The sequence below is a fragment of the Enhydra lutris genome, unplaced genomic scaffold (genome assembly GCF_002288905.1).
Source record: "Enhydra lutris kenyoni isolate GAN:26980312 unplaced genomic scaffold, ASM228890v2 scaffoldscaffold66, whole genome shotgun sequence".
In the NCBI taxonomy this organism is placed as follows: domain Eukaryota; kingdom Metazoa; phylum Chordata; class Mammalia; order Carnivora; family Mustelidae; genus Enhydra; species Enhydra lutris.
The window spans coordinates 15,299,648-15,314,532 of NW_019154150.1; the positions used below are offsets into that span (position 1 = coordinate 15,299,648).

At 61.6% G+C, this 14,885-nt stretch overlaps 1 protein-coding gene across 1 annotated transcript; it reads left to right on the plus strand.

The window, feature by feature from the left end:
- The first annotated feature begins 319 nt into the window (after positions 1–319).
- On the plus strand, positions 320–12,644 carry LOC111159060 (zinc finger and BTB domain containing 47). Its single transcript, XM_022521439.1, has 6 exons — positions 320–368; positions 3,982–5,550; positions 7,141–7,288; positions 8,426–8,541; positions 9,162–9,306; positions 9,570–12,644. Exons 1-6 carry the CDS (start codon positions 366–368, stop codon positions 9,929–9,931), a joined length of 2,343 nt encoding a protein of 780 aa, XP_022377147.1. The 5' UTR covers positions 320–365; the 3' UTR covers positions 9,932–12,644.
- Positions 12,645–14,885: the final 2,241 nt, after the last annotated feature.

Consider the following 14,885-nt stretch of genomic DNA (forward strand, 5'->3'; position numbering starts at 1 on the left):
GGCCCGAGGCAGAGCAGGCTGCGGTGGAACCGCGCACACCACGCGTGTCCGCGCCCCCCGCCGGCACGCAGGGCGGCCTGGCCCTTTAAGCGTCCAGACGGCGGCCCCAGCTGACGCGCGGGCTCCAATCGGCGCCCCGCGCCCCCCGCCCGCCGCGCCCGAGGCTCTGGGGCCGCAGCTGCTCGGTTGCTGGACTCGCCGCGGCCCTGCGCCTCCGCCCGCCCGGCCGCGCCCCCGGGGGCCATGGTCGCGGGGCCCTGCGCGGGGGCGGCCCCCAGCGCGGCGCTTCATGGAGCGGCCCCGGCCTGGCCGCCGGGGGCAGCGCGATCCCGCGGGGCCCTGTGAGCCCCCAGCGCCACGGCACCATGGTACGCAAGGCCCTGCCTGTCCCCCCGCTTATCCGCCCACCTGCCCGCTCTGCCCTCCCGAGCGCACGGCCCGCCGGCTCCAGGTGGAGGAGTTGGAGGGATCTTCTCCCTCGTCGCGTCTCCCCGGCCCCTTCTCTCGGGTCCCCGCGGGCCAGGAATGCGGCTCTGTGGCGCGGCCCTCTGCGGGGAGGGGGTTAAATTCCTGGGGTGGGGGCCCGGGCGCGAGGGGCTGAGGTCTTACTCTGCACCCGCGGAGGGGGGCGCTTCTCTGAGCCTAGGACGGCGCCGCCCTCGGACTGGGTGATGGGGGGGGGAGGGGGGAGGTCGGATTCCCGCCTGGGCCTTGGGCCACGTGGGCGCTGGAGCCGCCCTGCCTGGGGATTTGGGGCGACTGGGCCAAGCGGGGTGTGTTGGGGCGGGACGTCCTCAGCTCCTGTCCAAACTACTGTGTGACCTTGGGGCAGTCCTCTGCCCTCTCTGGGCCTGTGTCCTGGGAAAGGAGTGGGGCCATGAGTGCAGAAGAGGCTGGCACAGACACCCCCTCTCCAAAAGGAGGCGCCTGGGAGTCATGAACCTATGCCCCCTTGCTCAGTGTGGGTGCCCCCCTCCCCACACCGGGCTGCCGGGCAGTAAGGATTGGCGTGGGCGTTTGGGAGGTGGTGCAGATGTCTGCCCAGGTTTCATCCCAGTGCCTCCAGGGAGGCACTGGGGCAGGCTAGGGAGCCTGTGGGGCTTCATGGCACAGAGACAGGGTACCCCTTCGAAGCAGAAGGCTCTGGCCCTGGGGAGCAGTCAAGGCAGGAGTCCCTGGCACCTGGCCTCTCCCCACCCCACCCCCGCCCCCAATGTCGCTTGCAAATAGAGTTTGAGGGCTTGACACCCCCTGGCAGTGGGAGCCCAAACCACTCCCCTGGTCTAGCATCTCAGGTCCTCCTGGGCTGGACTTGAGGGTGGGGTGTATGGCTGCAGCTGGCCCCCATGATAGGGAGGCATGTGTGCAGTTTCAGGGAACTGGCCCATCTGGCTGGGATGGGGGGGCAGTGCAGCTGGTGGGCCTTGTATGGGAGCTGCCAGGCGGGGTTGCGGGGGGACGATGAGCCCTGCTGAGGTAGTTGATGGGTTATGGACTCCCAGCAGCATGGGTGTGCCATCAAGGAAGTCCAGTCAGGGTGCCTGGTGGAGACTCTTGGGCCCCTCCAGGGTGCAGAGTGGCACTGGCTTGGGGCTTTCTGGCATGGGAACAGAGTCTTTGGGGCACCCATTATTATCTGAGCTAACCCCTCCTTCCCTGCTGAGATCAGGGGGCCCTGGCACCAGATCTGCGCACAGAAATGTCAGGCACTGCCTTTTTTTTTTTTCCCCAGTGCCAGGTAGGCACTGGGGGGCATTCTTTGATGGGAGACCAGAGAGGGCTGGGGGCCCTGTGGCCTAGGATGTGCTCCCCTCAACAGACCTGGCTTGAACGGGCCTTTATCCAAGCCACTTCTGCCCCTGTCTGGCCCCTGGTGGCCCTTAGGGGCCCCGTCACAGCCCAGGTTGCACGCTGCCCTCTCATGGACCTGCAGGTGGTGGGGGTAATGGCGGGGTCCCGGCAAGCACAGCTGGTCCTCTGAGTCAGAGGTTCCCCAGATGCCTCTTCCTGCTTTTTCAGGCATCAAATGCCAAGAAATCCATCCATGGGGAGGGGTGTCCAGTCCTGCCCAGCAGGGAAGGGCTGGCCTTAAGCAGAGCTGGGAGTCTAAGAGCTCTGCCACTGCGCACTGTGCGACCCTCCCCATCTGTTCTGAGCCTCGGTTTCCCCATCTGTGCAATAGAGTTTGGTCCCAGAAGATGAATCATAATGAGTCAGAGGAGGGAGGTGGGAGGGACTTGGCACCATGTCCCCATTAGATTGGTCCGGCCTGGACAGGCCGGCAGTCCTGAGACAGAGGGGGCAGATGGGTGGCTTTTTGGCCGAGGGGAAGGAGGCGTAGGAGAACTCAAGGGAGGTAGCGTCCATGGTCAAGAGTGGCCAGACGGGGATTGGAGAGCATCGGGTGAGTGCTGCTGGGCGTGGCTGGGTGTGCAGTGGTGGGGTGGGGGGCCAGGAACAGATCTGGAAGCAGGTTGCCCCTGAGGTTCTTTGAGGTTCATCCTGAGACCCCAGGCTGATTCTCATTCAGGCGACTGAGAAGGTGAACCCAGATATCACCTCCCCCCTCCCAGCCCAGTCTGGGCCCACCACTGCTGCCCCACCAGTGGAAGGACTAGCATGGAGGGTTGGGGTGGGCTGTGGATGGATGGGCTTGCAGGGAAGGTGCTTGGGGGAGAAAACCTGATGGCTCTGTGGCAGTGAGGCAAGGTACTCCTCACATATAGGAGGCTCTGACCCAGCTCGACAGGGCCTAAGGATGGCCAGAAACTGGACCATGCAGGCTTAGTCCACCCAGGCAAGTGATCCATAGATGGTAACTGAAAAACTGCCCTGGACCCGGGCAAGGGAGTGGGCAGCCTGCTTCTCAGTGCTGGCCATCTTTTGGGAAAGCTGCTGTGGAGTATCCAGGAATGATTAATCCAGCCCTTATTCTGGACAATTCACAGGGGCTGGTTGTGGCTCAGGAGCCTGATAATCTGACCCATCAGACTTTGAGGGCCTCTCTGGGGCTCCAAAGTCCCCAGGTAGCGCAGCTTCCAAGATGGGGCCATCTCTGAGCCTCTGTGCCTGGACCACACCTGACCTGGGCTCTGGGGTCCTAGAGGGAAGAGGGTCTAGGGCAGGCCTTGGGGGCCTCCTGTCTCTAAGCCTGGTGGACAGAAAACACAGCAGTGTCCTTCTACCTCCACAGAACCCCTGTGTGAGGGGGAAATGCCGGCAGCCAGGCCTGAGGCCCTGGGCAGCAGCCTGGCCCAGTAAGGAAGGGCTGCCTAGATCCCACCGGCCTCCTCCAGCAGGGCAGGAAGACCAAGGTCTGGGCCTGGATTTCTTCCCAAGAATTTCTATCCCTGCAAAGACTTAGGCCCAGGCCTTAAGGCCCACTGCCGGTGAGGTGAGGGGTTCCTAGGTACTATCCCTGGGGCACAGTAGCAGCCAGAGGCCAAGCAGTGAGCCAGTGAGCCTTTCATTCTGGAGGGACCTGGGGTCGGGCAGGCGTGGCTTTATTTGTGCGTGCGAGGGAGAGAATCCGCAGAGCTCAGGAACTGCTGAAGGAATGCTTGCTTCTGGGGTGGACCCCTTGCCCCAGTTTGCCCGGACTGGCCCAGTGTTAGCATGGAAAGCCCCTAAGTCCCATGCACTCTGGGATGCCAGTGACCCTCGTCCCTGTTCCTTCCTCTTCCCTTCTCTTTCCCTTCCCTGCCCAGGAGGACTTCCTGTCTCACAGGGAAGAGCTGGACGCCCAGAAAAGTTAACCAACTCACTCAGGAGCTGCCGGTCGTGATTGGAATCTGAGTTCTGAGGGGCAGCTGGCTTGGGCCCGAGCCCTGGCTCCCCGCGTCCTGGCCAGAGCTTCGGGTCCTTTTCTAGAACACGGAGACTGGAGTGTCAGGCAGGCTGCCTCCTGCACAGTGGGCGCTGCCCGGGTTGCTGGCCTTGACCTGACCTGTGCCCTCTGCTCCCCCCCTCCGCCCCTCGCAGTTGCTGGTTGAGAAGACGACAGACTCACCGGCGGCCGAGTTCTCGCTGGTGGAGGACGTGGCCCTGCACTTTGCCTGCTTGATGGGCCGCCTGAACGAGCAGCGCCTCTTCCAGCCTGACCTCTGCGACGTGGACCTGGTGCTGGTCCCCCAGCGCAGCGTCTTCCCAGCACACAAGGGCGTGCTGGCTGCCTACAGCCAGTTCTTCCACTCGCTCTTCACCCAGAACAAGCAGCTGCAGCGCGTGGAGCTGTCCCTGGAGGCGCTGGCCCCCGGTGGCCTACAGCAGATCCTCAACTTCATCTACACGTCCAAGCTGCTGGTCAACGCGGCCAACGTGCACGAGGTGCTCAGCGCCGCCTCGTTGCTGCAGATGGCCGACATCGCCGCGTCCTGCCAGGAGCTGCTGGACGCCCGCTCCCTGGGCCCCCCGGGCCCCAGCGCCGTGGCCCTGGCCCCGCCGGCCACCGGGGGCTGCACCCCGGCCGCACCCCCCTACTACTGCGACATCAAGCAGGAGGCAGACGCCCCGGGCCTGCCCAAGATCTATGCCCGTGAGGGCCCTGACCCCTACTCCGTGCGTGTCGAGGACGGGGCCGGGACTGCGGGGGGCCCAGTGCCGGCCGCCATCGGGCCTGCTCAGCCCTTCTTCAAGGAGGAGAAGGAGGGTGGTGCCGAGGAGGCCAGTGGGCCCCCGGGCAGCCTCTGCAAGCTGGAGGGTGGGGAGGGGCTGGAGGAAGAGCTTGGGGGTTCCGGCACCTACAGCCGCCGGGAGCAGTCCCAGATCATCGTGGAGGTGAACCTCAACAACCAGACTCTGCACGTGTCTACGGGGCCTGAGGGCAAGCCAGGCTCCACCACAGGCCCGGCCACCATGGTGCTGGGCCGGGAGGACGGGCTGCAGAGACACTCAGAGGACGAGGAGGAGGAAGAGGAGGAGGAGGAGGAGGAAGAGGAGGAGGAAGAGGAGGGTGGCGGCAGTGGAGGGGAGGAAGAGGAAGAGGAGGAAGAGGAGGGTGGCAGTCAGGGAGAGGAGGAAGAAGAGGAGGAGGAAGGGCACAGTGAGCCAGAGGAGGAAGAGGAGGAGGAAGAGGAAGGGCACAGTGAGCAGGATCAAGAGAGCTCAGAGGAGGAGGAAGAGGAGGAAGAAGGGGGGGAGGCGGGGAGCAGGCAGGGGCCAGCGGGGCGGCGGGGCAGCAGGGCAGAGCCCCCTCCCCACAGCCGCATGGCCACGAGGTCTCGAGAGAACGCCCGACGCCGAGGCCCCCCTGAGCCTGAGGAGGCCAGGCCTCGGGGTGGGAAGAGGCCCAAGCCTGCTCCAGGGGGAGCCCCTGCAGCGGCCCGAGGGCCACAGGCCACTGACGGGCTGGGGGCCAAGGTGAAGCTGGAAGAGAAGCAGCACCACCCGTGTCAGAAGTGCCCTCGAGTCTTCAACAACCGCTGGTACCTGGAGAAGCACATGAACGTGACCCACAGCCGCATGCAGATCTGTGACCAGTGTGGCAAGCGCTTCCTGCTGGAGAGCGAGCTGCTACTGCACCGGCAGACAGACTGTGAGCGCAACATCCAGGTGGGCCTGGGGGGCTCCTCCTAGGGCGGGTGGGGCAGGGCTGGGCTGGAGGGCCGAAGGCTGGCCCCCCAGGGTCCTGCTACCTGCCGTGCCCAGACACACTTACCCCTGGCCCATGGGGCCAACCCGGGCCCAGGGTGGTGAGCACTCAGAGGAGAACACCAAGGAGGGCTTCCTGGAGGAGGCAGCTAGACCTGGGCTTTGGCACATGGAGACATGTGCAGATGGGACAGGAACAAACAGTACTCTTGGCCAGAGGGGCAGAGGGGAGGATGAGAGGAGGGAGTTGTCTGAGTACTTGAGGCTGATAGATAGCCAGCTCTGAGGAGGGGTGAGCCTGTGTTTTAGTAAATACTAAGGCTGCTGGAAGGCCATCAGGGCCACCACGCATAGTTTCTCAGGCAGGGCTCCGCACAGAAGCCCAGACAAGGAGGGGCAGGGTTTGCCCGGAGGGGGCGCCATTTCCACTTGCACAGAGGCTGAATAGAGCAAGGGGGTGGCCCCGAGGAGAAAGCCCCTGCTGTCAGCTCTTTGGAGATGCCAGCTGGCCTGGGCTTGGGAAGAGGGATTGGATGAGAAATTTGGGAAAAGCAGGGGCTGCCGGGGCCAAGCAGGGGGGCTGGGCTGGCTGCCAGGCCTCGTCGGCCTGAGTGTGTGCCAGCTCTGCCTCCCAGGGTGCAGGCAGCACAGGGCCTGCCAGGCTGCTTTTTATCCCTTCTGGCCACGAGGGGGTTGTGGGGGCAGCAGGTAGGCGAGTGCTAATTGCTTGAGCTAATTGCTAATTGCAGTGCCCTGTGGAGAAAGTGTTACCTGGAGGGTTACCTGGTCTCCTGCCCCACCCTCCTGCACCTGTTCCCACTTGCCTGCCCGCTGGGCTGCCCTTTGTCTCTCCACTGCACACACCCGAACCTTCCTTTCGGAGGGGAAAGCTGCATGTACCTCTTCTGACCTGGGCACCTTGACCCGAGTCCAGTTCTGCCCCAGTTCTGACCTGCTCCAACCCTCTGGAAGTGTCTCCTGTGGGGATGGGGAGGACAAGAGGAGGAGGGGAGCATGGCCCCTGGGGTTCCCACTACCATCCCATTTCCTCATGGGACCCGGGACCCCTGCAGCTTCCCACCCCAGCCAGCACTTTGGCACCTCTCTCCTTCGGGATCTCCAGGGTGTTGGGGCATAGGTCCTGGCAGGGAAGAGGCCAGACGTGTGATCTGAGAAGGGCTTCTCCATGCACTGTATCCAACCTCCTCACACACCGTGGCCCTTCGGCCAGTTATGTGTTTCCCCTCGGTAGACAGGTGCCTTGTTGAAATGAGCACGGAGTCAGGGCTTCCTGTATAGGGGGTCCCTGACCCGAGTCCAATTCAAGGGTAAGGAAGGGCCCCAAGCCGCAGCTCAGGGTAGGTGGGCATCTTTTTAGGGAGTTACTATCCCCAACTCCCAGAATGTCAGATTTGGCGGGCTGCTGGACATCGAGGGCTCTCCCTCCAGCACAGTCCACGTGCAGAAACTGAGGTCCAGAGAAGGGCAGATTGTCCCCGGGCACACAGTCCTGACGAAGGACCCAGGGCCTAACATCCTCTCCCTTTGCAGTGTGTGACGTGTGGCAAAGCTTTTAAAAAGCTCTGGTCTCTCCACGAGCACAACAAGATCGTGCATGGCTATGCAGAGAAGAAGTTCTCATGTGAGATCTGCGAGAAGAAGTTCTACACCATGGCCCATGTGCGCAAGCACATGGTTGGTAAGTCTGGCCCCAGGAGGGAATGGGGTCTGGGGTCAGAGCTGGGCCAGCTGCTGGTTGTGCTGGGAAGGACTTCTCATCCCAGGGCAGCGTGAAGGTGTGAGGAGGCCCCTCTCAACTGGGAAGCCTGGGAAAATTTGTTGCAGTGGCAGGTGTGACCTGGATAGGCTCAGAGGTCGGGGCTACCATGTACGGTTGGGCAAGTTGGACACTGAGCAAGCGTTCCTGGACAAGATGGAAGGGGGTGCCCAGAATCCAGATGGCACACTGCTAACCAGACTATGCATCTTAGCATGGGGTTTTGGCCACCAGGGAAAGAAATACCTTTTCCTAAATTACACTGAATGCCATATGGGCTGACACAGGCCCTGTCTCAGTTTGATGACAACTGTACCTCTCATTTTTTTCTCACTTTATGGCCCTTATAGGCCTTCAGGCTCCTCTGAATGAGGAGGCCCCCACAAATGTGTGCTGAGCTCCTCCTCTGTCTTGGGATGGCTGTCCCTCCCCTCTAGGAGGGCCTGACTGGCAGTCTGGTGTTCGAGTGGCCCTCCTTTCTTTGCCAGCTTCGGGTCTGGGGCTCAAGAGAGGTGTGGCCCCGGGCCAGGTCTTACCCCTTTCTCTAGCCTCCTGGGAGCTGGGACCCTGGGGTGGAGGTCCAGGCCAGGAGCATGTTGCATAGCCCAGGACTGGTGGTCTTCCTGGGCTCAGCTTCCCCAGCCTCTGAGCTGTAAGGGGAACTCTCTGGACCCAGTCACTTCCTTGAAGAGTTTGTTTGTCTTCATCTGTCCGTGGTTTGGGGGGGAACACAGCCATTCCCTCTGGACTACCCAGTGTCATCCCCTGTAAAGCCCACCTTTGAGGTTCAGTACCACTCCTGGCCTCTCTCCGTAGAAGGACACTCTGAGGCGCACAGAGGCAGTGCAGAGAGCCAGTGGCGGGGCCAGGGTCTGAGCCGAAGCCAGTACTGCTTGGGGTCCTTGCCCCAAAGTCAGCCCCAGGTGCTAGACCAAGGCTCTGAGGCAGACCATGAAGCAGAGGGGCCTCCCAGGAGGCCCAGTAAGGGAGGTGGCCAGGCAGGGATCCCCTAGGAGCGGCCGTGGAGGTCGCTCTGAGACATAATGGCCTGCCCCACAGCCCACACCAAGGACATGCCCTTCACCTGCGAGACCTGTGGGAAGTCCTTCAAACGAAGCATGTCTCTCAAAGTGCACTCACTGCAGCACTCTGGGGAGAAACCCTTCCGGTGCGAGGTGAGTCCCTTTCTCTGCCTGCCCCAAGGGCTACCCTGGACCCGCAGGGGTCAGGAGCAGCAGCTGTTTCACAACCAGGGAGTTGGGGGCAGTGGAGTCCAGGATTCAGAAAGAGGGGTGGCCCCCGGGTGTCTGTGGCCCCCACCTCCCACAGCGTTCTGACCCCACCGCTGCCCACTTGCCCCCCTCCCACCCTCAGCCGCCCCTCCCTGACCCAACCCCCACACAGTCAAGGTGAGCCCTGCCCATGGTCTGCCACCAGGCAGGGGACAGACTGTCTGGAGAGGTCCAGAGAGGCACATCTCAGGCAGAGCAGCAGGCTGCAGGGTAGGGGGGGGGGGGGGGGGGGGGGGGGGGGTACGGTGTTCCGACAAGGAGCAAGGATGGGGGGCCTTGGCCTTATCTAGGACGACTCCCTCCATTCTGTGGCCTTTTCCCACTTCCTGCCTTCCCTCCGGGCCTGGGCCCTGGCCGCCCTTAACCCCTTCTCTGCCCCTGCGCCCCTGCCCCAGGAGCCCCTCTCGGTGTGTGTCCACCCTGGGCCCCTAAGTCCCCGCAGCTGCTCCCCACCTTGCTGCTCTCAACCTTGCGCCTGGGCCTCACCCTCCCCCCACCCGCAGAACTGCAACGAGCGCTTCCAGTACAAGTACCAGCTGCGCTCCCACATGAGCATCCACATCGGCCACAAGCAGTTCATGTGCCAGTGGTGCGGCAAGGACTTCAACATGAAGCAGTACTTCGATGAGCACATGAAGACCCACACAGGTACGCGCACCTCCCAACGGCGGGGTGGGGGCAGCGTGCAAGGCTGCAGGGGGGGCCCCCCCCCCCCCCCCCCCCCCCCGCGCTGCCCCAGGATGCCTGCCTGCGATGGCCCCAGCCGCGCCCCTTCTCCACTCCGGTCCTCCCTTCACCCTTCTCGGGGGCTCAGCGCCATCCTCTGCACCTCTCCCTGGGCAGGGAGGCCCCGCGGGTGCCGGGGTGCGCCGACTTCTCGGTGACGCCCCTCTGCCCGTGTCAACGTCCAGGGGAGAAGCCGTACATCTGTGAGATCTGTGGCAAGAGCTTCACCAGCCGCCCCAACATGAAGCGGCACCGGCGCACACACACTGGCGAGAAGCCGTACCCCTGCGACGTCTGCGGCCAGCGCTTCCGATTCTCCAACATGCTCAAGGCGCACAAGGAGAAATGCTTCCGCGTCAGTCACCCCCTGGCCGGCGACGGCCCCCCTTCCGGCCCCGGCCTGGCCCCGACCCAGCCTCCCGCGCACACGCTGCCCCTGCTCCCGGGGCTGCCCCAGACCCTGCCTCCCCCGCCCCACCTCCCGCCCCCACCTCCACTCTTCTCTACCACTGCCACTCCCGGCGGGAGGATGAGCGCCAACAACTGACTGCGGGAGCGCACACGCGGGGTCTGGAGCCCCGGGGCCGCCTCTGGGAGGGACCCCGGCCCGCCCCTCCTGCCTGGGATCGGACAGCGACACCGGCCACCCCCATCTCCAGACGTGGCTGGACCTGTGCCGCTTGAGGCCCCTGACCATGGGGGTGTGCAGGCTGGTGGCCCCCTGTGCGGGGTGGGGGGGATCCTCACTCCAAGTGCCCCCCCTTTCAGTGACTCCTTGAAGCCTTTGCCTTTTCTTTCTTTTTCTTTTTTTTTTTTTTTTTTGGAAGTGAAGGAAAAAGAAAAGAGCAACCTATTTGCAGCACACCCTCCAGGTGAGGGGGTTGCTGGAGGCCTGCAGGTACAGCAGGGAGGGAGAGCCTGGGAGCAGGTGTGACAGGTCACTCACCTGAGGCCTGAGCTGGAGGGCGTTGGCCAGGCAAGCCCAGGTCAGCTTCAGTGGCTCATCTCAGCTTCCCTTGTGCCCCCTAACTTGCTCCCTCATCCTGGAGGCTGTGGGGAAAAGTTGGGGTGTCAGCCTCCCTGGAAGGAGTAGTGGATCCCGTCTGAGGGCTGTGGACACTGAGGCAGGGCTTGAGTGTGGATACCCACGAGTGTGTTGTGGGCGGAGTGGCGAACTGTGAAGGCTGCAGACCCAACTTTGCACCGTGTGCAGTGGGGCAGGCAGGGGCTGGACCCCAGGCGTTTGCTCTCTCACTCACCACCCTGCTGGCAGGCACAGGGATCCCTGAGCTGTACCAGATGCCTCGAGGTCACTGAATCCAGGAGAGGACATATCCCCAGAAGCTGCTGGGCCATGGGGGGCTGGGGGCTCGGCCCCAGGTGGGCAGACGGGCTGGCTCCCGCAGCTCCAGATGCCGGGGACTGCAGTCCAAGAGTCCCTGCAACTGGGTGAACCCCAAGGGCAGGCCCTGAGAAGGAGGCCATGTTTGAAGGTTTCAAGGTGCTATCAGTGGGGCAGGGGGCAGGGCAGCTGTTCATAGCGCACCCGGGTCCTCACGAGCTGCCCTGGTTGTCTCTCCCACGCCAGAGGAGATGTTTGTGTCTGTCTCATCCCTGCTCTGAAGGCAGAGGCCTCATCTTCTTCCTGGGCCTGGCCACAACCCACTCCAGGCCGGTGTGCGGCCTCCCTGTCCTGTGCAGGGCCTCTGCACCATGGGCAGGGCGCCTGTAGCCCTGGTGATGAGAGGCACCTACACATTCAGGCCCCAGGGTGGGGGGTCAGGGTTTTGGGGGAGCCCCAGCCCGTGCCCAATGCTTGCCCCCATGAGGCCAGCACTAATAGGACATCCTTTTTTGTTGTCATTTAATGTCTTCATTCTTGCCTCACAAATGGGGAGGAAGGTTCCATAAGCTACATGTTTCCTAGTTAAGCTCTTTCCTTTTGTGTTTATACAGTTTTGTTTGTTATACTCTGCACCTTAAACCCCCACGACTACCCTCACACCACCACCTTCCCAAGCATGGCTGGAGTGGGAAGAGGCCTAAGCCCAAGGAGGACAGTGGCAGGGGGCGGGGTTGGGGGTGGGGGACTGGGCCCCATCAGCCCAAGGGCTGAGGGGGTCGGAACCCCTCTGACCTCCTTGTGAGGCCCATGGCGCTGGGTGGGGGCTGGGGACATTTTAATCATCAATAAACGAAGCACTTTATTCTGTACAGATGTGGGCAGGTCCAAGAAGCCCAAGTGATTTGAGGATTTATAATCCAAGCTACACACCCCCAGATTGTTCTCCGGATGCACAGGGGGGCAGTGCCCTGGCCTAGTTGCATTTGGGGCTGCAGCAGGAGTATTACAAGTCAGAGCCTCCAGATGTACCCTCAGAACAGCCCTGCTGTCCTTCGGAGAGAGAAGATGGGCCCCTCACTGAGAGAGGAAGCGTGCCTCCCTGTCTGGCTCCCAGTTCTGCAGCTCCCTTACCCCAAGGCTGGGGGTTCTAGACTCCCGCTGTACTATAGCTCCCTCTTCTGCACCCCTTGATCTCTGGGCTTCCATGACGTCCTCAGGGTCCCCCCACCCTCTCCGTTTCCTCCCTTTCCTTGCTATTTCTAACCTCTGGTCCCAGGGCCTGGCAGCTCTTCAGAACTGGCTCACATTTGCCCCAAGAAAGTTGATCTCCCCCGATTTGCTGTAGGTCAGGACCCCTGTGGGTTCCCCAACACCAGTCACTGACACCAGGGTCTCCCATGGGGACTGGTGGCCTTATCACCAGCTAGCCCCACTGCAGACTTAGTGAGGGAGCCTGAGGGGCTCTGGCCAGGCCGGGGCCCCATGAGGCCACACTTTGATAAGCAGAGGCTGGAGATGGGTATGGGGCAGAGGAGGAGACCTGGTATGGAAACCCTGTCCCATGACTTGGCTTCCCTGTTCTAATACACCTCTCCTCTGAGGGCAGGGGTCCAGGCGGCAGGCTGGGCTCTGGTCACAATGGTCATTGTAGCTGTGGGTGGGCACAGCCAAACCCTCTCCTGGGAGCCCCTGTCCCAGCGGTGACAGGAGCCCTGGTCCCTGGTGCTAAATGCTCTTTTCCCCTTGGGCCAGTGTGGGTGGGAGCTCCTTTCCAGCCAGATCACAAGGGTCTGAAGCAATAATGGAACCTCATCAGTGCCAGTGTGGGCAGGGGTTCTCGTTTTACCAGCTTTTACATTTCCTTTTTATTTTTAAAACAAATAAACGAGCACCTAGATGTGGGATTAAGGGGACCGGGGCCGCATACCCACTTTCCGGGGCTGGTGGCGGGGAAGTGGGGTCGGGACCATCACCTCCCGCTGGAGATATGCTGGGGGGTGGGAAACCCCTCAGTCCAGATGGACTTTCCAGCCCATTTGGCCAGAACTCCGGTCGGGAACCTGGGTCTGCTCCCTCCTCAGCTCCCCATGGGCTCCCTGGTCTTGGGCCAGCTGGGGGTGAGCAGAGAGATGAGGCGGGGCCTCAAACTGGGGCTAGAGCGCAGTCTCTGACCTTGCCATGTACGGCCACAGCACCCCTCGGCGGGGGGTCCGTGGTGGCAGAATGGCTGTGCCAGGTGTGTGGATGCTTGATGTCTGGGCCCCAAGGGCATGGGGGGATAGCAGGAGGGTGAGGACGAGAGTGAAGGGGAATAAAGTCAGTACAACTGTCCCTTGGCCCGGCCTCTTCTTTACATATTGCCTACCCTCTCCTCTGGCTGGAAAGACCTAGAGCACCTGCAGGCTTGCCATAGGCCTGGGCTTTAGGAACACCGAGAGTCAGGAGCTGAGGCAAGAACAGAGATGTGCCCCCAAGCCGATGTTTGGTCCTAAGCTGGATGCAGAAGGGGATTCTAGGAGGAGAGAGATTCTGGGGTTGCTGACGCTGAGGTCCCTGAAGGCAGCCCCGCAGGAGGCCAGAGCCCACAGGGAGCTCCAGGACAGCCCAGGCCACTCCTGCTCCTGAGCTCAGCAGTTGGCCGGCAAGGGCAGTTTGAAGCCCCTGCTATCAGAGATGCTGACGTGAGCACCAGGGAGACAAAAGCTCAGATGGAAGGCAGCTAGTGGCCTCCAAGGAGGGAGCAGACGGTCCTCTCTGGGGACCTCTAAGAATTAATTCCTTATGCAGGTGATCCATGGATCCTGGCTCTGTGCCAGGTGGAACTCTAGGTCCCCAGGACTGTGTGCTGAATGAGACCCCTGGCTTTGTGACCCTTGGCACAAGATGCACGTGGTGTCTGAGCAGGAGGGGCTGGGTAGATTCCTGAGCCAGAGACAAGATGCCGGTGCCCCCCATCCCGTGAGGCTGGAGATGGGTGTGGGGGAGCTGGTCCTGTCCCAGGACAGGTTTCCTGTTCTTGTACACCACCCCTCCGAGGAGAGGGGTCCAAAGAGCAGGTCCCAGAATCTGGGAGCCTTTCCACACAGCCCTACTTCTTTGGCCAAAAGGAATGGGCTCACTAAGTTTCAGTCACCCTGAAAACAAGGCTTGTGGGTAAACCTGAGGGCCTGGCTGCTCCCAGAGTCTCGGGATTCTGCTTCTGTGTTTCTGCTTTCCACCCGTCTTGCCACCATCTGCTTGCACGACGCTTCTCTGCACAGTCTCTTCCTTCAGTCCCACCCCATCCCACCCCAATCATTCTAATAACGTTCCCAACTTCCTACTCCAATGCTGCTCAGGCACGAGTCTCACTGGGCTGGGAGGAAAAGGCCACAGGGTGGTGGTGGGCACCATGGCTGGTGTCCCTGGAACACTCGTTCTCCCCCGGTTTTGCTCTCTGGGACCAAACAGCTTGTTAAAACCTCATGTCCTGGAGAACGGGCCCTGTATTTACACCTGAGTCCCAGGAAAGGTGGGGAAGGCGAGCATGTCTTCTACTTTGGGCAGGTAGTGCTCACAATCAGGAAAAGGTGGTCCAAAGTCATGGGGTGGCCACAAAGAGCCCCTCCCCCACCCCGAATCCTGGTTCTGGCTCCAGGCATTCTAAGAGAAACCACGGCACATGCCAGCGCTCTGGACACAGGTCTGGAGTATACTGCCTCCTATAGGAAGCTCCCAGCCTGGCAAGGCCAAGTCGCTGGGCAGGTTCCATAACGGATTCTTCTCTAGGTGATGTCCCTCTTCCATAGCATCAGTGGCTCCTGGGCGAAGGGTAAGACCAGTACATGCTGTGAGCCATGTGTGGCCCAATGCCACACAGCACTGTGTTGTGTAGAATCCCTGGGAAAATACTGATTTTTTACAATTAAAATTTTTCTTAGACATAGTTGAAAAAGTCAAATATTTCTGGAAGGCCTTTTTTCTCTTAAATAGAAGTTGCAGTGGCCTGTATACCCTCTTTTCCCACTCTAAGTAGGTAATTAGTTCCAATTCAATTGGTATTTTTCGTGTCGACTTTCATGCCAATGAAATCACGCCTTCACTCCTACTTCCTGATGGATTCAGTGTTAGGTATCATTTATTGATTTCTTTCTTCAACACTCCCAACACATTCCCA